The sequence below is a fragment of the Colius striatus genome, chromosome 8 (assembly GCF_028858725.1).
Source record: "Colius striatus isolate bColStr4 chromosome 8, bColStr4.1.hap1, whole genome shotgun sequence".
NCBI lineage: Eukaryota > Metazoa > Chordata > Aves > Coliiformes > Coliidae > Colius > Colius striatus.
Window position 1 is genome coordinate 20893153 of NC_084766.1, and position 26696 is coordinate 20919848.

At 35.7% G+C, this 26696-nt stretch overlaps 1 protein-coding gene across 5 annotated transcripts in view; it reads left to right on the top strand.

The window, feature by feature from the left end:
* Nucleotides 1-25645, top strand: part of KIF20B (kinesin family member 20B) — a 36612-nt gene extending 10967 nt beyond the window's left edge. For 2 of the 5 annotated variants that reach the window (XM_062001122.1, XM_062001125.1), the window contains 21 exons: nt 221-367; nt 2080-2242; nt 3287-3526; nt 4260-4399; nt 4974-5121; nt 6022-6289; nt 6864-6925; nt 7116-7235; nt 8703-8868; nt 12340-13546; nt 14504-14642; nt 15631-15753; nt 15976-16036; nt 16618-16743; nt 17009-17154; nt 17356-17514; nt 20946-21149; nt 22317-22394; nt 23156-23300; nt 24722-24864; nt 25470-25645. In XM_062001122.1, coding sequence (XP_061857106.1) covers nt 221-367; nt 2080-2242; nt 3287-3526; nt 4260-4399; nt 4974-5121; nt 6022-6289; nt 6864-6925; nt 7116-7235; nt 8703-8868; nt 12340-13546; nt 14504-14642; nt 15631-15753; nt 15976-16036; nt 16618-16743; nt 17009-17154; nt 17356-17514; nt 20946-21149; nt 22317-22394; nt 23156-23300; nt 24722-24864; nt 25470-25550 — 4066 coding nt within the window. In that variant the 3' untranslated portion in view covers nt 25551-25645. Of the gene's footprint in view, nt 1-220; nt 368-2079; nt 2243-3286; nt 3527-4259; nt 4400-4973; nt 5122-6021; nt 6290-6863; nt 6926-7115; nt 7236-8702; nt 8869-12339; nt 13547-14503; nt 14643-15630; nt 15754-15975; nt 16037-16617; nt 16744-17008; nt 17155-17355; nt 17515-18446; nt 18516-20945; nt 21150-22316; nt 22395-23155; nt 23301-24721; nt 24865-25020; nt 25077-25469 lie in introns of those variants that run through there. The other 3 variants (XM_062001124.1, XM_062001123.1, XM_062001126.1) reach the window with 3 other exon arrangements.
* Nucleotides 25646-26696: the final 1051 nt, after the last annotated feature.

A 26696-nucleotide genomic window follows, 5' to 3' on the forward strand; every position in this document is an offset into this window, starting at 1 on the left:
CTCAGAAGGAACAGGAAGGGGCAGGGGAAAATGGAAAGCATATTGGAAAAGAGTATGACAGGAAGTAGTGTGGCATTTGATTGGAGAAACAATGAATTAAAGGAATTATGCAGATGACGATCAAGAAATCTGTCCTCTAAGAAAACTAATTGTTTCTAAAAGTGAATAACTTGTGTTATGTTCTAAGGCATGTAAAATAATTTTCCTTATCTGCTCTCAGATTGTCAATGTGTGATCTTGCTGGTTCAGAAAGATATACCAAGACCTGCAATGAAGGTGACCGATTGAAAGAAAGTGGAAATATAAACACCTCTCTCCTGATTCTAAAAAAGTGTATCAATGCACTCAAGAACTGTCAACACTCAAAGTAAGTCATTTTATGAAATGTAAACTGGTTGTGGTTTTTGGGTATTGCCTGCAACTTTTAAAAAGCTATTATTTAAAATACAAAATGTTAGAATGTAAATCTTTGGCAGAAAAGATGTATAGACTTGTAAAGTCCCACTGTAAAGTCTTGTTGATCTACTAAAGTTATGTTGAGCTTGCCTTGTTTATCTCTCTTAGTCATTCATATTCTAGTGTCCTTTAAACATGCTATCAGATTTCAGCAGTTTAACTTCTCCTTCTCAGCTTGGCTTATCAAAAACTTTTTTTTACTAGCATCATAGTAAAAGTAACATTTTTCAGCCTTTTACCCCTTTGTGAACTAACTCTACATATTTCTAGTGGGATTGATCAGTGGGATATTGCTGTGCTCTCATAACTGTGCAGTCTTTGACAAAATTTGACAGGTTTTTTGAAGTCTTGATGTGACTTTAACACTCTCCTCCTGATATAGCCAACCAAATGCAGACAAAAGAAAACTTTTCCCCTATGTAGACACTCTCTAAAGAATAAAGAAGTACAAGAAGTTGGCTATCTAAAAATCAACATGTGCATAGTCACAGATGGATGTAACTGTCCAGTAACTACATTCTTCACAGGTTCTTATTTGAAGATCTATTTTAGTCTCAGAAGTTAAATAAGCTTTCAGTTTGCTGGTTGAAATGCCTGGATGTGCTTTGCCAATTTCACTTACCCCGTAACACTGTTCCTGACAGTCTATTTGAAGTCTACCACATATTAAGATGAAAAAGCTTTGCTAGCATGTGTTCCTGATTCACCCTACATTCTGTGAATTTATGGTTTTTAGTGTTTTCTTTCCATAAAAATTGGCAACTGTTTGAGGGCTGTTAATGTATCTTCGTCTGATCCTGATAACTTTTGACAATATAGGAGAAATATTCTGAAGCATGATCTCTGAAAGTGTTAATAGAGGCCCCTTGCAAGTCAAACAGGAAGCAAAACTTTCTGAAAATGATTCTTGTTTATCACTCCTGCAGCAAAACTGCTTATGAGCTGTATATATGTTCTGGCAGGAATGGCACTGTCTGAGTTCTGTAGTGCTATTCCTGTAATTGAGCAACTGTTGTGTGTCCAACATGCAGACAACCTATTCAGTGGCAAGTGTATGCTTAGTCATGTTTTAGGAATTCTCATAAAATTTCCTATGAGCATCAAAAAGAAATCGGCAGCTGTTAAATTCAAGGGCACAATTTCTGCTTTAGAAAATGTGGCATATTAGTGAAAAAGCTCTGAAAAGTATATCCATGTTTGGTGTATAACTATTTTCTTGCCTATGCTCTTGCTTTTGAGTGTTTTGAGAGGCAGGATACTGAGACAGACATGTCTGATAATGTTGGATACTGCATGCCTGGAAGTAGATATGTCCTTTTCATGGACATGGATATGGAAAGGAAAAGAGAGAAGTAGGGTTTAGTTTGATGCATCATGAGGATATGTGACTTACCCTGGGCTAAATGTTGAACATTCTTCTAAGCAGTCCCACTGAGTAGTGCTATGGCCTACATGAGGTAATGCTAAAGCAGCAGTCACAATAGCCCTGCAATCTCTTCTCAAAGGGCTCTATGTAGTCCAAAACAATTTTAATTGATATAAAGACTACTTTCTCAAATATTTTTAAGTCTTCAGGCTGAATAGCTCTTAAACTTCTGCTCATCTGTTCTTATGTCTTTAAAGGTTGCAGCAGCACATACCCTTTCGGGAAAGTAAGTTAACTCATTTCCTTCAAGGATTCTTCAGTGGAAAAGGGAAGGTACACATGATTGTAAACATAAGCCAGTGTGCTTCAACATATGATGAAACACTCAATGTGCTAAAGTTCTCGGCCATTGCACAAAAAGTAAGTGTGTTATTATCTTGTTGATCAATACTTAAGATTTGCATTTAAAGAGCAAGCTCTCTCACTTCTGAGAATATGAATTTAGTTCCTGGATTTTTCTGTCACATTGTTGCAGTTGTATTTTTTGATTACTCATAGTCAAGCTTATAAAGATTTCAAGGAGGCTTTGTTGGGGCAATTATTTCTTTTCTTTGGAGTGTGGGTGTGGAAGAATCTCCCAGTGAAAATCCATAATTCCTATAAAGTGTCTAGCCTAACAAGACATCTGCTATATTAGGAAGAAATTCCCTGAGATCTAGGTATTTTTCTTCTGTGCTTGCAACGTGCTCTCACCTAGGAGCAATTTGAGCAGACTCATATACTACTGTTATCTTAATTTGGAATGTTACTCACCTGAAACATTGATAAAATAAGTTAAGCACCAAAAAGTGTGAAAGGTTGTCTTAATGTCCATAGAAGCTTCAGTGGGAAGGTAAGGATTAAGCAGAATGGGTAGAAATAAGTGCAGTGATATAACACTGGCAAAGTTGGAAGACAAAAGTATCAGTGATCAGTGCTGCAGTCTTAATAGGAGACAGGAGAACTTCTGTTGACAGTTAAAATGTTCAAAGGACAATACATCAGGGCCTTTGGAATATAGACTTATCAAAGCAGGTTAAGTATGACCCTAGAAGCAGGAGATGGTAAGGGTGATACAAGTGTCCATCATATAGAACTTGTAGGATGACTTTTATGTAATGCAACTAGAAACTCAAAGTATAGGAAATACAGAATTGTGTTGACACATGAGATGGCAGCCCTCTTGCAGGCTGTTGAGCTAACAAAACCTGGTGTTCCTGGGATCAAAAGAAGGATGATGCTGTACAAAGTAACACCTTTTGTACTGCAGCTGAAAACTTGTAGTAATAGTGACTCTGAACAAAGGATGGGCTGGGGTACCATTGTGCTTAGGATGCCTATGAGAAAGTGCAACAGGTGTTTCTTGGAACTGCCAGCAGAAGTTTAAAAAATACCCAAGACTATTGTTCTTTATTTTCTGGGTAGGTTTTTGTTACGGATACATCTGTTCTTCCCCAAGTTCACTCATTTGGCCAGGGATCGTCACTACTTAATGACACTAAAATGCAGGTCCCAAGGAAAAGAGCTACTGTCCTGTGGGACAGAAGCTTAGAAGATGTGACTGAAGATGATGGTGAGATGGAGATACAGGACAATACATCAGGAGAGGAAGCAGTGCAAAAACATGAAGAAAATAAAGTTCTTCTTAGAGAAGAAGACTACATGGTATGTGCCAGGGCTACTTGGAAAATTAGTGTAGCATAGAGTCTCAAATTAACCTTCTGCTTTCCCCTGACTCTCACCTACTCTTTTTTTTCTTCATTGCCCATATTCTGTCTTGAAGTGGGATTACTCATGGCTTAGTGCTTGTTGTGAGAAAACTATGAAATGTGTCTAAATACAGATCAAGCAGTAAGAATTACAGATTTGGCACTCTCCTTTTGGTAACCTACAGCCAAAATGTACAGCATGTATTACCTGTTTTACAGCAATACAGAAGACTTTTCCTTTGTAATCTATGCACAAGAAAACTCTGAAAACCATTCTTTGAGGAACAGCAATTTTGGTCTTTTCTAGGGAAGATAAGGAGGGGAATAGAGGATTAAATATTGTTTTGCGGAGATTTCATTAATATTACCTCAAAAATAAGCATCTAGAAAACAAGAGCCAAATGTGGTGGAGCTTATGCCTGGTTTTTAAGACTACTTCAAGACTTCTTGAAGCAAACTTAATGTACTTTGCAAATGCTTGCTATGTGCAAACTTAAAAATTGGTGTGCTAGTACCAAACAGATATTTCAATCTACTCATGAATCCTCCTGTTTATGAATAAGCTAATAAAAGAGCTGGAAAAAATCTTGCCAGCTGAAAGACTGAAGTGTTTTAGTTTCTGAGGAATGGGAAAATCTCAACTCTGGGAAGCTGATTTATGAAAAACTTAATTCTAATGGTAATTCTAGGCACTGCTGAATCTCATAGAACAGTTGAAGGACAAACTTATTGCTGAAAAGAAGAGTAAGTTACTGCTGGAACTAAAAATTCGAGAAGAAGTGACACAAGAATTTGCTCAATATCTTGCTGAGCAGGAAGCAGATTTCAAGTAAGTTAGCTTTAAGTTGATTTTAAGTTACCGGTTATAGAAATGAATGTAAATTCACTTCTGGCCAAGAGAGAGGTCTAAGAAATAAGAGATCTCGACTTACTGCTGTTTATACTTTTGCCTGAACTCATTGTCCAAACAAAATACTGTGTAGGAAAGACTTTGATATTTTGGAGGGAGGAGATGTGAATCTGTAAGCAATGTTTATTTCTGTAGAACTCTCCCTAAGATAAGAGCTTTGTTGATTGGATGTCTATAGAAAGAATCATGTTTGCAAGTTTTTCAGTTTTGCTTCAGTATCAGTCTTAACTGGCTCAAGAAGCTTATAGGAAAAAATGTGGATAGTATTTAACTACAAGCAATCTGTGTATATGTTTCTCCCCCTCATTCTTCAGGGTTGTGCACAGGGGAAATATACTTCTCTTTCAGTGTAGCAACACTATTTTGTAGAAACATTGTTCTATTGTACCAGAAGAAAGAAAAATATGTCTTTGTTTCTAGGCAAGGGTGCTAATAGTTTCTTAGCAGAAGCTAGCTTGGCTAGCTTGTAGCTGACTTATTTTTCCTACTGTAGAGAGTGCATTTCTCAGGAACGAGAACGGCTTGAAGAAAATTCTGAAAGACGCCTGGAAATCTTCAAGGAACTGGTAAATGGTAACTCTAAAAATGCAGATGAAAATAATTTGAAGGATCAGACTTGCAGTGAAGAAGCTGGACCTCAGGTATTCTTACACTTCTCACTCATCTGATGTTACTTTTACTATCTACCTTTTATGGTAATGGTGTGTCTCAAGGGTTAGAGGGATGATTTCAAGGAATTGCATGCTGTGTATCTTCAGCAAGATATATTGATCACCTTCAATAGGAGTAGTTGCTGAACCTTAGCTGTGTGGGTAGGAATCTTTGGGATTTTCTGCATTTCGGCAACATGAAAATTAATGTACACAAGTTAGGGGGAAAAAGCTGCAATTATGGTATTAACTGTATTGCTTTAAGTGTGTATTTCAAGTATTTGAAGCTGACTTCTTAGGCCCTGTATATAGAGTATACTGAACTGGTCCTAGACTTTTTCCTCTCTCAAGGCTATTGTAGCTTCAACTGAAGCAATGATAATTGTGTATATATACTTAAGCCATAACTAGACTCTTAGCTTGAGGCCAGATCTTGTGAGTTTGGAACCCTTTATTTTTTAAAAAAACAGGAAAAATCTCAAGTCAATGTTTCAAGTACAACTTACAAAATTAAGTTACCACAAATGTATTTCAACCTGCAGACTTTTTACTGATATATGAAAGTTTCAGATGTATTCTTTGTAAAATTGTTTACTTGCTGTGTTCATTCCACATTCTCATTGAGTAAAAAATACTAGCCTTGATATTAAATTTGGAGGGGCCGCTTTTTTAGTTATATAAAAGGGAATGTGATTGTGGGTCATTAAATGCTATAAAAATGAAGTAGATGTTACTTTACTGGACACTTACGTGTTAAGGTAGACAGAAACTGACAGAGAAATTAACTGTACTTATGTTTGAATTCATACTGGTCTTCCAAACTCTCTGTAGAAAAAAATTACTATTGTGTAATTATCTGCTATTTCTAAATAGATATAAATTCTCTTTCAGGATGAAGAACATAGAATAAGGGCAAACACCAACACTTATTTTGAGGGCTTTGTGGAGTCTCTGCAGAATGATGTCACTGATATCAAAAAGCAGACAGAAGCAGCATATGAGTACATTGTGTCCCTAGAGCACCCCCAGGAAGCTGCAGATTGTCTTGAAAAACAACTGGTGAAAATGATCACTGAGTTAACAAAGACCAAAGAAGAGCTGACAAAGAAAACTGAAAAACTAATCAAAACTGAAGAAGAACTGACACAGAAAACCAAAGGTGAGTTGGGTCTAAGTATCATGTGAAAGGCAGAAAAAAACCAATAATCCAGTTAAGCAGGATTTTAGAACCAAATCTCATACCTATAGAGGTGGTGACTAATTGTTTTGTCTATGTTCAGGTTGAACAATTCCAAAAGGCCTTGGTTATTTAATTTTTAAGACAAGACTTAAAACTGTCAATTGTAGACTTCTGAATTGTGGCATAAAATGTCAACACTACTGATTCTTGATTTCATGGTTCTACTTTAACCCCCACATTTCTTTGTTTTGATGCTGTATTGATTTTGGGTGTCTTGAGGAATGTTCATAGAGGAAAAAATAGCAATACTTCATAATAAGATTTCAGCAGAGTCTTTTGATGTGATCTGTACTTTCTATGGGTTGTAAGGTCCAGTTCTTCTATTCAGAAAACCTAAACAACTTCTGAACCGTGTCCTATAAGTAGAAGTCAACATGAAAATAAATCAAACCATTCGAAGCCTGCTGAGATATCAGAAGAACCAGAAAAATGTGTTACCAAGTAAACTTTGTAATGGCTGTTTATTTAATGCTAGCTGCTTTTCCTGTTACAGATTTTGAAATGCAGATGATTAAACTGGATGAGTCTGCAGAGCAACTTAAAGAAGCAACTAAGGTAACTTTGCCAAGGAAGAACGTGCAAAATGCAATACATAATAAAATATTTCACTAGCTTAAAATGCTGTTATAGCATAGTTGTAGCCTTTTTTAATATCAATTTAGCATGAAATGATCTGGCTTCTAAATATGAACTCTAGTTCAAAAATTTTAAAACTGACTGAACCACTCTTTTTTTTTTTTCCAAGAAAATGAATACACAGAATAAAAGGATTCAGGAGCTAATGGACATTGTGGAGGAAAAAGATGATATTGTTACAAGACTACAAGATTTTATATCCCATTTGGAAGAAGCCATAAAAGACCATGTAAGTTTTACATATCTAAATTTTCTCTATGCAAAAAATCTAAATCTACATTTCTAATGGACTTACTTCCATTTTCAAAAATAGTTCATTGATACTTGCTTGAAATGGTAGCAGCTGAAGTTGACATTGAAACCAAAGCTACAGAAAGATGTATGTGAAAAATGGGACTTTGGGAAGTAGTGTTGGAGGACTTTGGGTGAGACTCTGAAGAGCCATTTTAAAGAAAAAAGAAACCCAACCCTCAAATGAAGAGACTTAAGAATAGGATCATATCTCTGGTTTTGCCTGAATAGGAAAGAAAGGAGGTTTTGCTCCAGCAAAAGGTCAAATTTAAATTAAGTTAGTAATGCAAGGACAGCAATTGTGTAAATAGGCAAGAAAAATCAGTGTATTTTCTGCTCCACTGGCGTGCACGCGCTTTCACAGGAAGAGCAATAACATGAATACATTGAGCAGAGTTTGAATTAAGAGTGGATGGCGAGGGTAACGGCTTTTGCAGTCATTAATGAAGCTTGCAACTGGCTAGTCTACTAGCTACTGAAAGCTAAAAGACTAGCCTAGCTAAATATGTACAGGTTTAAAGAAAATCAAAATATGCAGTTTTTGAGCCTGATCTGCAGTAACCTGATTTAGTTCTGAAAACACTTTAAATGAAATTGGATCAGCACTCTGATCCATTTCTGTCTTCCACTGTAAAATTAAGCTTTTCACCGTACTTAATAGTCCACTCCCTGTTTGCCCCACAGCAACTTAGGTGTTCAGTAATGTGATGTTGTGATGACAGCTTCCTATTCAACTCCTTCCAAGAGCAAACAACTCTGTACAGTGTGAGACTCTGGGCAAGAAACTTAAAACGTGTCCACAAAACTTTAGTCTGCTCTATAGATTTTTTTTTTAATGAAGTACTTAAAATGTATAATTGGACCTTGGCAATCAGTGTGGCTTGCTGCTTGTGTCATCTTGCAAGCAAAGAAACTTTATTCTTAGTCAAATACATAATCTAAAGTATGATGACAGAACTGACTGGGCTTTCAAATTGCATCAGATCTGTCATGATAAAAATAACTTGTGGCTTTGCAAGCAAACTCCCAACTCTATCTTATAGAGGAATTTGTAGAGCTGACCATTTGCACTTTGAACAGAGTAGGAATTTCAGCTTTTAGTACAGGAAATTGGTTTTGGTTGGTAAACAAACTCTTCTAAAATGCGAGTCTTGCAGTTTGTAGTTTCCTAGTCTCTCAATCTGCTTTCTGTACAGTACAAAGCATTGTGCTTACTAGTATCTGAAAGCATACCTGCTTTCAGTTTAAGTAACTGCTCTGTAACTTACTTGTTTCTCTGGCAACCCCTATGCATGTTACCTAGCTAGTAATCTCTTATATGTGCAGATAGATGTTTTTACAAAGCTAAGCCTTTTAAGTGCTTACTTTGAAAGACTTCAGAGTAATTGATGTTATTTTAACACAGGAGAACACTATAACTGCCATCAAAACACAACTATCAGAAAATAATTCTAACAAAGCAATTAAAAGCAGCCAGCTCAATGATTGTGAGGAAACCGTATTGCAAGTGGGAAGAAAACGTCACTCTGAAAATAAGCCTGCTGTGGAAGGAGAACCACCTGTAAAGAAAGGTACAATTTCAGCCATCACTCATCAGAGTGTCTTCCAAAAAGATGTGATTGCTATTCCAGAACAAAAGCAAAAAGTTGTGAAGCGTAAATGTGTTCTGAGGAGAAAATCTATGTTAAACCGTAAATAGAAGTAACTGTTATGTAAATATCACCTGTTTTGCAGTAGGTCCTATACCTTTTACACCAAAATGCTTAAAATAAAAGTTAGTTTTTAGACTTTCATTTCTGCTGCTTTTTCTCCTCTCTTAAGGCACTTTCAGACTTAGCTGTAGTTTTTATGCAATTTCCTAACAGTTGTTTTTGTACTAAGCTTGCTGTTGCTGGACTCCTGGGAATGTAGCATCTCCTGCTCAAGTTTTTGAAAGCTGCCTAAGCAAGCACCTAAGTGTCAATGACATGATGGTTTATTTGCTCTAGTCAAGGTGACAGTACTGGAAAAGGAGTGCCCATGCTGCTTTCCACTTTGAATGTATGTAAAATAATTTTGAAGTCCACAGATGTCATGTTTTCTGCAGCATTCATATTTATACTTCCAATCTTTTTGCTTACCATGGTTTATCTGTGAGTTTACCAGTCTCTTTAGAATGAGGTGAATAAACTAGCTGCAAGTGAAGGCATTTAAAGATAAGGTGAAACTCTAAAGGATACCACTACTTACATTATCTACTTCATGAAAGTCTAATAATCAATGAGATTAAGCTGTATTCAACTGACTTGTGCAAAATGCTATTTGTAAGATCTGCCTGCCTCTAACTTGACTTCAGCACACAGCTGGGCTTCAGTTTCTTTTAGAACTATGGAAAGCACATGCAAAAGGAGAACTAAATGCCTTTGTGTCCCTTATGTGCCTTCCTCCTGAAGAATAGGTGCAAATAAGAGAAATCTTCCACACATTGTTTTGGGTATAGATGGGATAAAGAAATAAAGTTAAAAATGAGAAGTAGAAAATAGCTATCTCTAAGGAAAGGTAAAAAGAGATGTAACAAATTGACATGATCACAGAAAACAGGATACAGATGGTGAATAAACTGAATGCTGGACTGTTATCCCTTACATTCTGCAGTGGGAGAGCAAGGGAACACTCAATCTAGTTGAAAATTAGTGTGAGGTTATGAAAGAAAGCAATTCATGCAGTGCGTATTGAACTTCTAATATTTCCTGCTCTAGAAGGTGATGAAGGGAGAGAATTGTCAGATTCCAGGAGTGGTTAAGCAAGGAAATGGCTAATAGATTTGTATGTAAATACTGAAAGGGTGAAGCAGGGATATATTGTCTCATTGCTCCAACATTCCCAATTCTGTCAGGTCCACAGAAAGTGGCTTGGCCTACCAGCAGTAGGGAAAGGAAGTAAAATATTAGGCTGGGTCAACTGATGGTGTCTGATCCATCCAGTAGAACACTTCTGATGTTTGTACAGCTTATTCAAAGACATGTCATTTGAAGTCCTTGAGAGGCTTCTGTATCTGTACCAGGCACACCTCTGATTTGTCTCTGCCATCTTTGGTTGGGATGAATACTGGATCCTGGCATGACTATTTGATGGTGCCACTTATAAACTCATGGGAAGGGAGTGGGAAATAAGCTGATCTATTCCTTGATATGCTAAATAATGGTTTGTTATAATATCATGACTGAAGCTTGCTTAAACAAAGAAGTGTAGAAAAATCACAGCTCTTATCAAACAAGAAATTCAAATGGACAACCAACAACGCCAATTAATGTCAGCACCAAGATTTTGGGGGAAGAGGGCCAGTGAACTGGTTTTTCTGTCATGTAAAATGTGTGTTTTGTGGGTGGCATCTGATTTAAAAACTGACTTGATTAAAGGCTTCATAGGGATGAAATTCATACCATTCTTTTTAAAGGTTACACTGTGGTGGCTTTCTCATAGAATTTAGATATGTTAGTGGTCTATGACCAAAGTTTATTTTGGGAGAAGTAAGTTGTCTTGAAGTTCAGAGTTTTGTACTCTTCCCTAGGACTTGCTTCCCATGTTTTGGGGTGGGTCTTTTTCTTACGACTTCCTACATAGAAAGCCTCTGGACTGAGTATCATGTGTTGTCTTGCACAAATATTTATCCTGCTTTGCTACATGATTGTGGTTGTCAGTACAAAGCATATTTCACTCTTTTAGTGAAATACATAAAGTAGATGTCCCTTGTGAGGAATATGTAGTATTTTGCTTTGTCTTGGGACTACACAACTGGTCTTTCAGAGAAAACCATCTCACAGTCTGAAATTTTTAATCTTGTAGGGTTTAGAAGCAAGACTTTACAAGCTAAAGTATAGCTGTTGTTTTATCTGACCTAGTAGGATCACTTGATATTTCTAATTAGAAGAGAAAAGGTACAGGAAAGCAGGAGAAAGTGTCCTCTGGCATTTGGTCACTCAAAATAATAAAAAAACAAAACCCGAACTGAGATGGGATGCACTCTTTTTGTTAGCCACTCTATAAAGCTCATTGAATCTGTGCAGACAATGTTTCCATGCAGTACACACATACCCATGTGCTTAATGCTCCCAAAGGGAGATGACTGCCAAACTCGACCTTATGTACTTGCAATACCTGCAAGAAGCCATAGTATCTCTTTGGAGTACATAGTTGTGATAACTTAAGAGATAGCCAAGCTTGATTCTAATACTAAAACATAGCATGTAGGTTACTAAATGGACACAATTGGGTTCTAAAACATTTGTGTGAAATACAGCTCAAGTAAATTTGGAAGATGGTGAAATGCATGTAATTTTAGTTAGAATTACTCATTACTTAGGGAGAACTTACCTTAAATTAATACAATATATGTGGAAATTTGAGGTTGAGATGGAATGTTGTACATCTTACTGGGAGAATTTACATACAACACTTTAGGTGTGGGCCTAAATTGTTTTCCTTATCCCTAGTTTAGTTTAGAAACTAATTTAAGAAAGGAAAGAAAGGTCCCAAACACTAAACAAAAAAAAAACTTGTGCTGGATTTCTAGCTTCACTTTAAAAGTAAGGAGGGAGTAAGTATCAATGAAAGTTCTTAGAAAAATATACAATACCATTGCTCTTTTAAACGTGAAAATGGCTGATTGCTGACTCTACTAAAGAGACTGTTGAACTAGTTAAGGTGAAAACTAGCTGTAAATGTTATCTAGCTTTACTACATAGTAGTAAAACTAGCTGCATTTTTCCACTAGTCATGCAGAGTAGAAGACTGGAATAGTCACGGTGAAATGTTCTTTACTGTCCCTGAACACCTCTTATTGCAAACTATGTCTAGAAGTTTGAGACAACTGTTGCACATTAAACCATTCAGAGAGCTTTAACTGCTTCAAGACTTGACAATGCTATATGATCTCAGGGTGTAGCTTTCAAAGAGTGACCATTTTCCATATTGTAATTGGTATTTGGTATTGCTAGTGGTTTGTACTATCAACTTCTGTCAATCTGAGCTGTATGTCTTTGTTTTTTTTAATTTATTTTTAGTAGGTATGAAGGAGAGTTGGGAAGGTGAGTCTCCAGAGCAAAAAAGAACTGAACAAATGAAAGCAACTACTTCTGAGAACTTTGCAGAAATACTAGCATTGAAGGAAAGAGCTGAAACCTTGGAAGGTCAGCTAGCAGCACTTGAAGAATGCAGAAGAGAAAAAAACAAAAAAGAAGAGTTCAATGAGCAGGTGACAAACCTGCATCTCAAGCTTTCTGCTTCTGAAGCATTGGCTTCTGGCTTAAGTGAAGAACTTCAGAAGTGTCGAGCTTCCTATCAGGAAATTGTTTCTGAATTAGACAAACAGAAAACTATAAACAAGAAACAAGAAGAAAAGATTATTCAGCTAAATAAAGAAGCAGATGATGCCAAACAAAATATAATTGATAAAGTGTCACAAATTAAAATGATGCAGTCCAAAGTAGATCAGTTGTATAAATCTCATTTAAATTCTTCTGTTATGAATGTTGATCCAGTTAATCGAAAGGTTTCCTTAGACTCTCAAAAAGATGAACCAGAGAGAGCTCAAGTAAATCCTTTATGCCTACAGTCTCAAACTGCACCTACAGTAGATCTGCAACAGGAAAGCTCCTTTCACTGCAGTGTTGAAAGCATCTGGGAAGAATGCAAGAATATTATTAAGATTTCTTCACAAAAAAGTCATCAGATTCAAGAACTACTTCAACAAGTTGAAGACTTAAAGAAGGGACTTCATGACACTGAGAATTATAATAATCAACTAAAAACAAAATTAAATGAGATTGCAGATCAAGATCATCAGTCCATAAAGGAAAAAGATCTTATGAATGAGTTACAAGAGCAAATCCAGAAAACTCAGGATTTTGAACAACAGGCTGCGGAAAATCACAGAGTAATTGCACAGTTGGAGGAGCAAGTTACCAATTACAAGGGGAAAATAACAAAGCTTGAATGCCTATTGGAGACTTTTAGAGTTAAAGATGACTGCATAACAAGGCTAGAAGAAGTAATTAAAGAAAAAGAATCTCTTATTTTAAGTCTAGAAAGTAATACAGTAGTTCTGCAAGAGAAATGTGCTAATTCAGATAAAAATCTTAAACAATTAAGTGATCAAGAAGCAAATCTGAAGGAGGAAGTTGTGCAGTTGATGAACAGCTTGGAGAAAATGAAACACTCCCTTCAGGAAAAGGAGAAAAATGAGGACAAGCAAATACAATCTATAGAATTGTAAGTAAATAATAAAAACTCATAGCCTCTTAAGAGACTCAAGTTAAAACTGCCTTCTGTGAACATCAGTTTATTTTGATATAATGCATTTACATGTTTATCAAATTTATTAAGCAAACGGGTTCTTTTAAGAAGCTTTAATACACTACTTGGATTTTGTATTTACATATTCTGCTGTCACCGTTTTCCTCACTTGTTCTTGTGTGTTTTGAAAATATAGATCTAAATCATGTGGAAGTTTTGTAGAGGAAAACAGCAACATTCAAAGAAATGAAGAATTATTTGGGGATTTCTTATAGTTTTATGTTGCAAATCCTTCCTGGAGGAAATGTCATAATTTAATGTGCTTATTATGTAACTTGTATAAAAGCAGGCAACATTTTCTTTGGGAAGGATTGAATGGTAAAAAGGTCAAGAAGAAAGAAAAAAAGAAGCCTAGGGAGTAAACAGTGAGTTTGTTAATAGCTATTCTAGGTGAACACAGACTACTATAAGAACTTGAAGGAATAATAAAGCATAATAGTGTAGAACTTCTAGACCCCTGTAATTTTCAAATCCTACCAGACCGTAATTACTCTATAGCATTAGTAACAGCAGTACTTGTTGCAGTGCTGTTGGGGAGCTTATTTTCTTTTTATTTATTTTGATCCAGACAGGTATGGGGTATAGATATCAAGTTTAAAATTAGTTGATACTAGCCTTGCTCCTTGTGTCACTTTGTAAGGACAACTAAGGATAAATATAGTTGCTCTCTCATGCTTAAAAAATTACAGTGTTCAGAAGTGATTGTGAGCAGTTTGTTACTTCAGGTTCATATTTTGAGAAGCTGAAAGCTGATAGGATCCGAGAATCCATTCATAAATAAAACCAGGAAAGACCCTGAGTTAATGTGTGAAAACTGTTTCTTGCGATGTGTAGTACTAATGTTATTTATGTCTCTTAATTTCTATGATGAAGGCTACATAAAGATCTTTTGGAGAGCTCTGCCCTTGTACAGAGTTTGAAAAAAGATTTGCAGAGAAAAGAGGAAGAATACACAAATTTGAAAGACAAATTTTCTGATGCCAAAAAACAAATTCAGCAAGTACAAAACCAGGTTGGTAATCATGGGCCAGATGTTTCTTCTGTAAGTCTGTGCTTGGGGTTCTGTTAATGAAACAGTTTTTCACAAATCTTAAGCTATGAACGTTGAAAGGGATTCATAATACGACTCTTTTGACTGATACATTTAGAGTAGCAGTGGATCTTAAGTTATGTTGCTACTGAAATTGGAAGCTAAGGTGAAAATTTTAGTAATACATTGAAAAAGCTTTGTGAAAACTATCAAGTCCTTCTTTGTAACCAGATTAGCCATAATCTTTATAGAAACAGTAGCTTTAGGTTGTTTATGATTCATTCCAAAACCTCAGACTTCAGATTTGTGGAAAATACTGGTCTCTGGAAGGAAAAGAGGGATTTGTCAGAGAAGTAAAACACTAACTTCTAGAGATTTTTTTAAGATCTGAGCTATATTTTCTATTAGGGTTAAGGAGAAGAAATGAAAAATGGAGTACCTTACTAATGCTGTTGGTGTTTAGTTATCATGCAGTAGAATTTCTTAGAATCTCATGGGATTGTGCAAGAACTTAAAATCCCAGAGGCTATAGAAAAAGTTTCAGCTTGAAAGTTAAGTTTTAAAGTGTTCGTATTAGTTCAGGAAGTGGGAGAAGACATTTGAAGACCTTTTCTTACTGAACTTTCAGTGTATGATCCACTAAGAAGTACAAAGGAAGCGGATCCAATCAGTCAGAAGGCTGGGAAACTTTTTTCTTCTGAATTGGTAGCTTGATTAGGCTATTCTCTCATGGACTTTTTTGGTTTCCTTTTTTCTGCCAAATATATTACTCTGGTCATAAAGTAAAGAAGGATGTACAATATAGTACACTTCCAGTCCCAGAAATTTAGCTAAGTTGCTTGCAAGAATTTTAAAAGTATTTAGTTATTTCAATTTATTATTTGATTATTAAATGTTGTTTAAATAACTTAGATTAAAAAATGCTAAAGCCGAATGTTAGCTTTGCTTGCTGTCTTTGTATGTTTTATAGATCTGTACAATGAAATCTGAGGAGAAATCCCTGAGGAACAAAGTTCATGAACTTCAAAAAGTGAAAAATGAGTTTAGTGAAGCATTAAAGATCAAACAATGCACAATCCTGCACCTTGAAAAGGTATTTTTTTCAAATTCTACTTACTCTTATTTTCAACTACTTCATTAATGAGGCAAGTTTTCCAAGCAGTGGGAGAAAGTTTAGAGAAAGAGCAACCAGCTGAAGTTTGAATAAATACTTTATTCATCTTCTTAAAGTTTAGAATGAGGAGATACACATTACTAGTAAACAGTTGTTTGTTTATACATGTTTTCTTTATTTCATTTTCCATGTGATATTTAGGAGCAGTTCAATAAGAAAAAGCTGGAAGAAATCTCTAAACAGTGCGAGAAAATACAAGAAGGTCAGCAAAGAGCCTTTTGTGTGTGTGTGTGTGTAATGGTAACCTACTGGGTTGTCACGTTGTTAAAGAATTTGGGGAGTTTGTATATTTGTATTTTAAAATTCTGGGAAACTTCAACCTCGACATTAAAATGTGACAGGAACTAATTTTCATTGTGATTATTAGCAAGTGTGTCTGAAAGCAAAGAAACAGTCTCAGAATGAGACACAAGCCCCAGAGAAAGTGTAGCTTAGTAGTGGTAGCTCATTAAATGTTGGTATTTTAGTCGACCGTTTTGACAAAATCAAACACTGAAATATGAACTATCATAATAGCAACTTCTGCATGTTTGTCATACATTTAGTAGTGGAATAATGGTTAGTTTCTCATATAATACAAGCCATAGGCTGACTAGTGTTAACACTGAAATGGTTATGTAAATTGAGTTGAGAACCACTTAAAAATTTTAGATTGGGATAGTTCAGTAGAGATGCTCTATTTCTATGTAGAGTATGGGGAAATGACTTGTAATGAAGGCACTTTGAGAGAAAGGTTGGAACTAAGAGGGGAGCTCATCTGTAAATTTATTTTCAAATCTTCAGAGCTGCGTGCAAAGGAAAAAGTCATTGAAGATATGAGGATGACACTAGAAGAACAAGAACAGACTCAGATTAAACAAGATCAAGTCATTGAAGCCAAATCAGAAGAAAACAACATATTACTTTTGGGTAATCTCCCCATGGAAAGGGAGCAAGGAGGCAAAATTGTTTTGACTGTGTTGTGATAGCTGCTTTAAATTTCTGTTTTTCTTTGACTGCTCTTTAGGCATTAATTTTACGTACTACATAACAGACTTGTAATAGTTAAAGGCTTCTATTGCCCTTTTGTGGTCATAGCTGATAAATCTAAGTAACTTTAGTAGAAAGATGTGAATGTGGTGAAATGTGCATTTGAAACTGTACATTATGGAACCTCATTTTGTGTCCTGACTAGAACTGGAAGCATGGAAGCAGAAATGTAGAGAGCTGAGTAGTGCAGAGAACCAGAGCAATAGTGACGAGCAGCAAGAGATAAGCAAAAATGAGGAGAAAAACATATATGAAAAAGAGGAATTGATAAAGCTGCAGGAAGAACTGAAGGTAAACTATGGTGACGTATGACTTCTTCACTTCAAGTAGCAGCCATTCATACACAATTATTGGCTTCTTGTTGGATAACTGATTTGTTTAGCCTGAAATTCTAGAACTGATACTGTCAAGTAATAGTAATGATGCTCATGTATATGTGAATTTCTTTTGCCAATTCTACAATTTGTGGCAATTTTTTTCTATTGTTATTAGGATAAGGAAACTGATACAGAACTAAGAGAACAACTGGCTGAGGAAGATGACGTTATAAAGGAAATTAAACAATGCATTGATCATGAAAGTGTTCAGTCTTTGACTGAAATACTTTTACCTGAAGAAGAAGACAAAATAGATCAGTCTGTAAACAAAGAGGTATACTTGTTATATTTATAGAGAGTATATACTGATGATGTTAATAACTTCTGTTTTGTTGTTTTCTTGGTATATATTGCAGCAATGTTGGCAATCTCCCAAAAGTTACTAGCTGTATTTCTTTGTACTTTAACTTCAATTCTGAATCCTTGTTCATTCTTTCTGTCCCTCTTTCACACTTGCTCTCAAACAAAAGAAGTACTAAAGTTAATAGAGTACCACCTCTGTCTACGTTATCAGACTAAGGCAAAAAAAACTAGTTAATCCAGATTCTAGAGATTTTAAGCCATGATATGTGTAGTGTCATCTCAGTTTGGTTATGTCAATGCTGAGTGGATTTCAGCTCAAACAACTTCTGTGGTATCCCCTACAGTGTGACACTTCTGTAGTTAGAGCTGCCAGCCTATATGGGGTTTTACGAGAACAAGAAAGTATCTTGTACAACCTCACTTCAAATCAAATCAGTATTTGAATCTTATACAAAAAAAAGATCAATTTTGCATATTTTGTGAACAAAAATTAAAAGGCTTGCCACTGTACTGAGACTTGATTCTGACTGAATGCTTGTAGGCTACATGATTAGTATTTAATGAGATAGTTCTGCCAAACTGAATGTTATGTGGCTCCATTGCTAATTAATAATGGACGGATTTGAACATGGATTTCCTAGCAGTCCCTCCTCTGCCTGTGAGAAGATGTCATTTTCCTCTTGTTATGGAACTGAACTGAATTTCTTTCCTGTCTGCTGCCAAATAAGACTGTCTCTAGTTTCTTGCTGCTTCATGTGTTTAGCTACTGCTGTATAGATAAAGCTTCTGAAGGGTGAGGGAGCACAGAATAGCTCTCATAAGGATTTACTGCTTTATTCTGCTTTATAACAGCAATTAAGAGCACACCATAAAACTATTTTTTTTTTTTTGCTATAAAATTAGTTATAGAGAAGAAATGTTGAGCTGAAGCATTTACCTCAATGCAGATGCAACAATACTGAATGTTATGAATAAGGAGAGACTGCTAATGGTATTTATTGACTGAGAAACTGTTACAGTAGTGTTGAAGTGAATGGGATCAAGCCTTGGGGGTAAAGTCAAGTAAGTAGCCCTCAGGGAAGACATGGTGGAGATAAGAAAACCTGAAGTGATCAAGTCAATGTGTGTTTCCTGCCTTATGAGGAAAGGCTAAGAAGGTGACACTCAGTTTAAAAGAGATTAAAGCCACCAGAGGGTTATGGGACTAAGGTTGACAATTCTGACTCTGGTAAGTAAACAGAAGGCAGAACTATCTTTCCTAAAATCCTGCAAGAACTGGGCAGAACTTGATGGAACTAGTAGGAGATAATTTTAAAACAGTTAAAATACCATTCCTATATGAAGCAGCTAGTGATATTCTGGAGGTGGTAGAAACAAGTACTGTCAGCAGGATTAAGAAAAATTTGTAGTAGAAATCCATAAATCTATTCATAAATAGATACTCTGAGGTAGAGCTGTACCCTCTGATGCTTCTAATACAACAACTGAGAGTCCTGGGAGAGTATGGAGGGAAGAGGTGACAAGGTGGACAAGGATCACTTACGTTACCCTAAATGGCATCTCCCTGTGCTACTGTTGGAGGCAGAATATTGAACTAGATGGACACTTGGTGAGACCCATCGGGGCGCATCTTATGGTCACCTTCCAAGTAGATGTTACTGCCTTAAAATTGTGGTGGTTTTCAGCCCGCGTGTTCCTTAGCCTATCTATGCCTGAGCTTTTATATTTTAACTTCAGGAACCTCAAAACATTTTGAGGTTTACGGTAGCACAACTTTACTCATTCTAAATATTTACAGTTTCCAGAAAAACAAAGCAAGGCTAATCCAATAGCTGGACAAGTACTCCTGTTACATATAACAAAGTTAAAGATAATTACTCATTATCTCAATGTCCTAGCAGTGCATCCTCATTAAATGAGGTTGGTATAGAACTTTATTTGAAAACTTTATGCGGTGGTATGGGTTTTGCTAAATGCAGAGTAGAGAAGAAAATGTGCTGTGTTGCCTGAACAGTTCTAAAGTTTTATTCTGCAAATCCCTTTCCTGGTGATCAGATTACCTGATCCTAGTGGCTTTTGGTAGAAAGAAAAGCTGTATAATATAATCATGTGAATAATTATAACTGACTTCAACTCTGTGCTCTTGAAAACTTACCTCTTGCTGATGCTTCTGAAGTGGCTGATTATTAGACAAATAATCTGAAAAAATACACAATCTCTTTTAAATGGGTGAGCAAAGACAGGGAAAACTGGATTTGCTTTCTTCAACTGTAAAATTCCTGTGTGTAGCTTTGTTAGGAATGGCTGGTGTAATTAGCCGTAGAAGTTTCAAAACTCTTCATGAAGTAGCAGTTATATAGAAAAAATGGTTTTATTCACAAACTCCATTCTTGGGAATGCAATGGTGCTGGTGTTCCCCCTCAGAATCCCAGCAGAAGTTGAAGAATGTGACTACCTTTTGGCTTTCCATGAGCTTTGATCATTTTCTTTTTTGAGGAGTCTGTTTGGGACCCTACTGTCAGCAGTAGTAGCAGCCACCTGCCATTTCTGACCACTACCAACTCTAGCAGCCTATCGTATATATTTAATTCAAACAGCTGCTGAACTTGTGTATGATAGTCAGAGCTCAACTGCTGCCACAGAGATGCAGGAGCTGAGCAGACCACTACTCTGACTTGCTGGTTTTGCCGAGAAAAACAGACTTGAGTGAATGGTGCAAGATAAGTGCTGCTGAGGAAGAGGAGTTGTGCAAATTGACCTCTCCATCGTGCTTGCACCGTGCAGTTCTTGTGATTTGGTTGTAAGCAATTACAAGACAAGGTCTTTATCTTGCAGGCAGTGGTGCTGCCTGAATGCCTTCTCTTCCTCCAGGAAAAAAAGTGATGTAGAGGTCTCTCATAAGTTAAATGTGGCTTATAGCTTGCCAATGAACCTTGTTATTCACACAGTTAACTTCTTCAGTGTAGAACGGAAACGTCTGTAATGATAAGCTACAGAAAGACTATACTTTTATTTCACACTCGCTGCCAAGTTAAGATGAGGAAAATCACATCAATCCTACTGCGTTCTATTCTACTAGCTGTGGAAACTGTGACTATCTCTATCCTTAAGGAAAATGAATTGGAAATAAAGGATCGGACTGAGTTCAGCAAGGCAGACTTTGAAGTTCTGTGGTTATAAATAAAACTGTTAACTTTTTAAATAGAAAAACTAAAAGTTAAATTCTGCTACAGTTGAAGTAGATTTCTTCATTTCTATTTAAGTATTTATAAGTGTTCCAAAAGCTAACAGCTGGAAAATGGAATGCTGTCTTGCAATATACTGAGGAGGGATATGTATTATAGGTTTTTAACTCATAGCTATTTTAAAACTTGTTTTCTTAATATTTCCATATGCTTGCAGGCCCATTCAGAAGTTGTCCTTGACTCTTTTGAGGTGTCCACAGAAAGTGAAAAAACTAGTCGGTTCCCAAAACCAGAGATGGAAATCCAGTTCACACCTCTGCAACCCAATAGGATGGAGATGAAGCACCAGGATGACACCTTGCCAGTTACAGTTAAAATCCTCAAGCCAAAAAGGAAAAGGAAGGGTGAAGTGTTGGATGAGGTATAACAAAGAACAACCAACAAAATATGTTGGACAGTTTTTCAGTATATTACTCGATCGTTTTTGAAAATCTTGTCTTAATCTTCTGATTTTTACTGAGATCCTAATGATATATCTAAGGAATACTGAAATCTTCTCTTTCTCCCCTTATGTTTTGAACCATTTTTCCTCAAGAGTAGTATTTTCTCAGGCTGCTGGAAAAATATGTAAAAATAACCATTCTTGAGAAGGCTGAAAAAGTACCGAACCTTGTCTATAGGTGAAAGTATTTAATCTAACGTAGCTATCCATGATTTTAGAGAAGATTGTTTTAGCAGTCCATTTAAATCCTTTTGTAGTATAGCAGTCTATATTCATACCCTTATGGGATAATGTTTAGCCAAGGAACTTTCAGTAATGTGGAACTAAATTTTTTAGTACTGCTGTTTGATTCACTTGAATGTTACTCTTAAATATTTTTTTCCATGTTACATACGCCACACAGAAATCAATTTTAAAATGGTTCAGTAACTTCAACTGTCACAAGTTTACTGAAGACAGACACAACTTGTGTTTTAAATTTTCTAAAACTGAAAAGCACCTTGTCAGCACTAAAACTAAGGACTAAGGGGAAACGAGTGCTGCTAAAATAACCACATACTACTCATCCCAAATTTTTAAAAAGTAAAACAGGCCCTTTTTAGAAATAAACTGAGTCTTTTGCAGAGACTCCCTTCTAATCAAACTGTTATCAAGAAGTATGGCAATCGGTTAAATCTCTTGGCACCACATCACAAGATAGAGGACATTTTTTTGGTGACAGTTTTAACAGTAGTATGCTACCAACCTGTTTTTAAAGCTGTCACTTTAAATCTGGGTGTACATTTAGATTTATTGAATTAGTTTATATTTATATGTGTATTTTGTCAAATCTCTTAAAGACAGACCTAGGAAAAATAACAGAAAAAATAGTAAATGTCAGAATAGTTTGAGCACAGGTATTTCTAGTTCCCTTCTACATGTTGATTTCGTGTTAAATTCATTTCTGAATAGTTAACTCTATCCAGTATTAGCCAGTGCCTCACTGTTAGTCATAGCATTTAAGCAGAGGCTGCATCTGTAATGTAAGTAATTGTTCTTCTTTTCAGAAGAATCCTAGTTAAAAATGTGTTATATTTACATTCTTAGGATTTTGTGATAATTGAAAACAAGAAAAATGCATCACCTGCTATGACAAATTCACCTTCTACAATCAACAAGAAAATGGTTTGGTTTTGCTCTATTTTTGAAGTTAATTTGGCTTTTTCTGTAAAGGTGGACTTGTGAATGGAGTAAACATGTGAACAGAGCAAACATTTCTTATGTAGCAATACCTCATCCTTATCTGTATACTTGAATAGGATTCCTAAACACTTACTTTGTCTTCCTGCTAAACTCTGTACATGAACCAAAGGCAGTAAGTCTGTACTTGCCAAGAATATGTACTAGCTGCAATGTACATTCAAAGGGGAAGGATATTGCGTATTCAGTAGTTAGGAAGACTATATTATTAATATAAATGATGATGTAGGCAATGCCTTAAATGATGTGAAACTCAGCTTTACTTAAGTGTGCATGGCAATCATAAAAAAGCAATTTTGGACCTTAGTAGTAACCTGGACAGGTTCAGAGAGTTGATAACAGATTTATTTTGCCCATCGGTTTGTTAAAGATTTGCTTATAACTAGAACAGTTTGTCTGATAAAATGCTCTACAACTCTGAATCTACTCGTTTTAAAGAAACTGTTTCTTCCCTATATTACTCGTATCCTTAACTGTATTCTATGAAACCTTAACAATTAATTTATTCTGGATGTAAAATAAGATTACCTACATTACTTGCTGTATCATTAGTATAATGAACAGAGGTATCAGTAGCAAAGCTCAAAATGTCAGCTTGAGAATAACATCATAGTCAAATAAAATGGAATTAAACGTGAAACAAAGTCAATTTTCAATTTAAACAATGATCTTGTATTTCTGTACAGATGTCTGTTGCACAGCCATTTAGAAAAGAATACTCCTTAAGAAACAAAGAATCCACTTCAAGTAAGAAGTCAGCTAAAAAGAAAGATGGAACACTACAAAAAATTGGAGATTTTTTCCAAACTTCTTCTATGATTCAGTCTAAAGGTTTGTACAGAATAAATAAGTTTTATCCTATCTTCTATGGGCATTGTAGAAGGGTTTTTTGTACTGCAGTCTATTGGTGTGTATGGTTTTTGAGGACACATCTGCTTCATTAAGTTCTTTCATTTGTAAAGTAATGGAGTCTGAACTGAGGCCTGCTATATTGAATCATGCAGTGTAGAAAAAACTGTCTTGATTGTAGGGACCTCCTGGTTCTAAAGTTTAGCTTGAGTGTGAGAGGCAAATGAATGGGTGAGAGGTGGAATGAAAGGGTGCAATGTGAAATATGTGCGTATAAGTTTATGCACTTATATGCAATGATAACTCAGACATTGAGCTTAACACTTCCTTTGTTCTTGCTGACAGCAAACACTTAAGGGCAAGTTCAGAAACTTGCCCTGCTGCTCTAAAATAACCAAGAGCTGAATGCAGACTCCAAATCTTACCTTATTCTATAAGCAATCCCACTTCTGACACTACCTGCTTTGTTTCTGTGGAAACTGTAGTAATGTTTCTTGTTGTATGTATGTGAGAGGGGAAGGTTATTAAAGCCTTCCAAATATTTTCATTAACTGACTGTGAAACAGTTATGGGATGTAGTTGAATTTAAGCATAGCCTTCAGAAGACTAACTGCTAGGATTTTCCATTGATTTTTTTTTTTTCCTATAGTAAGTAATAAACTCTGAGTTACTGGGCTTTAAACCAAAAAACCATTAAAATTAGCAGAGTGCACAAGGAATCGCCAGTGTTAAATTCTAAAAGACACATTATTATTTGCTTGGTTAAAAGAAGGTCAGTCATTATTCAATGTCAAGAGTTCAAACTAAAATCTCTCTACTAACTTGAAAATTTGACTTGCTATAAAGTCTGCCTTAATTATACACTGTAAGACAGTCGAGACATTGATAGTGGTATTTTTAAAATGTTCTAGGTTTGTCAGATTGGTTCCTTAAGGACAACATATCATGGTTCATGAAAGCTGAGTTTAGACTACTCTGAAAATACTAAATTTGAGCAAATGAGTTCCAGTTTCTAACCTTTATTACCATGACCTGCACCTTTTCCCTCATTTGCCTAACTTCCTGTTGGTTGAGATTCCTTCTGTCCTTGTAGCTCATAGGCATATAGTCATCTCTTTATAGAGCTAATACCAATTTGATAAAACTACACAAGTATATTGAGAAAATTGAGTCTACCCTGCTTTTCTGTCAGCACAAAAAAGTTAATGTGTCCTTTAAGCTTTTGCATCTAAAGCTAAGTAAAACTGTGGTAGTCAAATAACACTTCTGAATTTTTATATTTAAGCTTTAGACTACATTTGTTTCATCCTTTTAACTGTTTTCAATAAAGTTTGCTTAATTCATTATTGTTGAGGCTCGCAAAACCAGTAAGACATTGATTTATGTGAAAATTTTTCTTCTAGCTAAGAAGCTCATTGCAACAATAAGCACTCCCAAGTCTGTAGAACCAGAAAGTGTCAAAGAAAATGAGCTCAAGCCAAAAAAAGCTAAAAGAAAGTTGCTTTCAAATGACATTTCTTGCCCTCTAAATATTTCTGCTTCTTCGGTAAGTGATTTTGGGTTACTGTTCTGTCCACTGTAATCTATGTCTGTAACCTTAGCTTAAAATAAAATATTAGGGGGACAGAACAAACCTAAAGGTGTAGTCAAGCCACAGAAGAGGTTTGACAGTACTGACCTATTTTTTTTTAATTTTACATAGATGTTTATTTTGGTCTCCTTTCTCACCTGTCTTCCCAGCATTGATGTACTGCATAGGTAAGAAGCTAGGAATTAAAAGGAGAAGTGAAAGACTGAATTCAGGGAAAGTCAGAGAAAGATAAAGGAATTTAAGCTAAAAATGTTTGCTGAATATTCCTCTTTCACAAAATAGGTGTGAGAGATTAGAAGTGAGAGCTGCATTTAAATCACTTTTTTCCTTTGGACTTTATTTCAACAGAAATGGAATTTTGAATGTTCCTGATGTTTGTTGCTTATGATGCAGTAAAATGGTATATCTATCCTGGAGTGACCCCTAACTCTGTTAATATGTAGATTTTATTCTGAAAACAGCTCTGGAAATAAACATGTTGTTGGTTACAAAGGTCTAGAAGTGCATGTCACTTTTCTGTGAAGAATGCTGAGTAAGTGTTAAAATGCTGTCTTTTTCAGATCATTATAGAACCAAAAGAGAAGGAAAGTGATCATCTAATTATCAAGCGACGACTACGATCAAAACCAGCTAAATCTTGAAAAAGCATGTTCATGTTTCCTAGTTAGGACCTATTTCATTGTATTGTTTCAGTTGATTGTATATAGAAAGTAAATAGATACTCAAAGATGTTCTGAAGTCTGTATAGAGATGTAAAGCATTGTGCTGTTGACTTCCAATTCTAATTCCATTAAAAATTGAAATTCTGTTCAAGAAGGCTTTTGTCTGAATCTTCTTTTTTTGTAATTTACCTAATGTGCAGTAAAAGCTCCCTGTGTGGAATAGTTTAAGTTACTTCTTTTTCAGGTGGCCAGTGTAACTATGATAACTTTGGGGAAAAGTATATGTAATAACTTGTATGTCCATAAATTCTTTTAAAAGATTTTTTGAAATGAATCCTGTGAAGGGACAAAAGGAATCCAGGTTATGTGAAGTATTGTCATCACTTTAGATATTTTAATCATCTTCTATTTACTCTCCTAAATGGAGTAATTTATAACCAAAATATTTCTTAGAGTATTATAATATCCATAAATATCTGCTGTTAGAAGTGACCGACTCTCAGATATTTGCTATTTTATTCTAATCATCCAGTTCTGCTCAAATAGAACAGATACTCTTGATATAGTGACTGAGTAAACATTTAAGATACTGCTAGTTTCATCAGTGCAACATTTACTTCAGTCAAGGAAGTGACTGGGTTTTGTAGGATTCTGCATTGTTTGTCAAATAGCACTGATCATCTTTTAGGAGGATCTGACATTACTTTGACAATGACCAACTCTTGAGATGGATGAAGTGAGACAATCCCAGTAGTTGACCGTTTACTCAAACTTCTTGCTTGTGCAGCTTTCTTATTTTTATTTCCTTGAATTACCGACAGCCATTCAATGTTTGATTTTACTTGGATTATTTTGACTAATACTCTATTTTGGTCTGTTTCACCTGTCATATCTGATTCTATGACAGGGAACTCTTTAAACAGAAATGTATCAATCTGTTTTGCACCATGGGAAGAGTATCTTGTTTACAACATTGCTTTTTGGTGTTTGGTATTGGCCTGGCCACAGAAATCTCTCGAGTTCCCTGTCAGCATCCAATCTGAGATACACTTTTCCTCCTCCCTGCCCCCTCTTCCTGTTTTCTCCAAGCTGTTGTTGTTGAACAAGTTGTTCAACAACAACCAG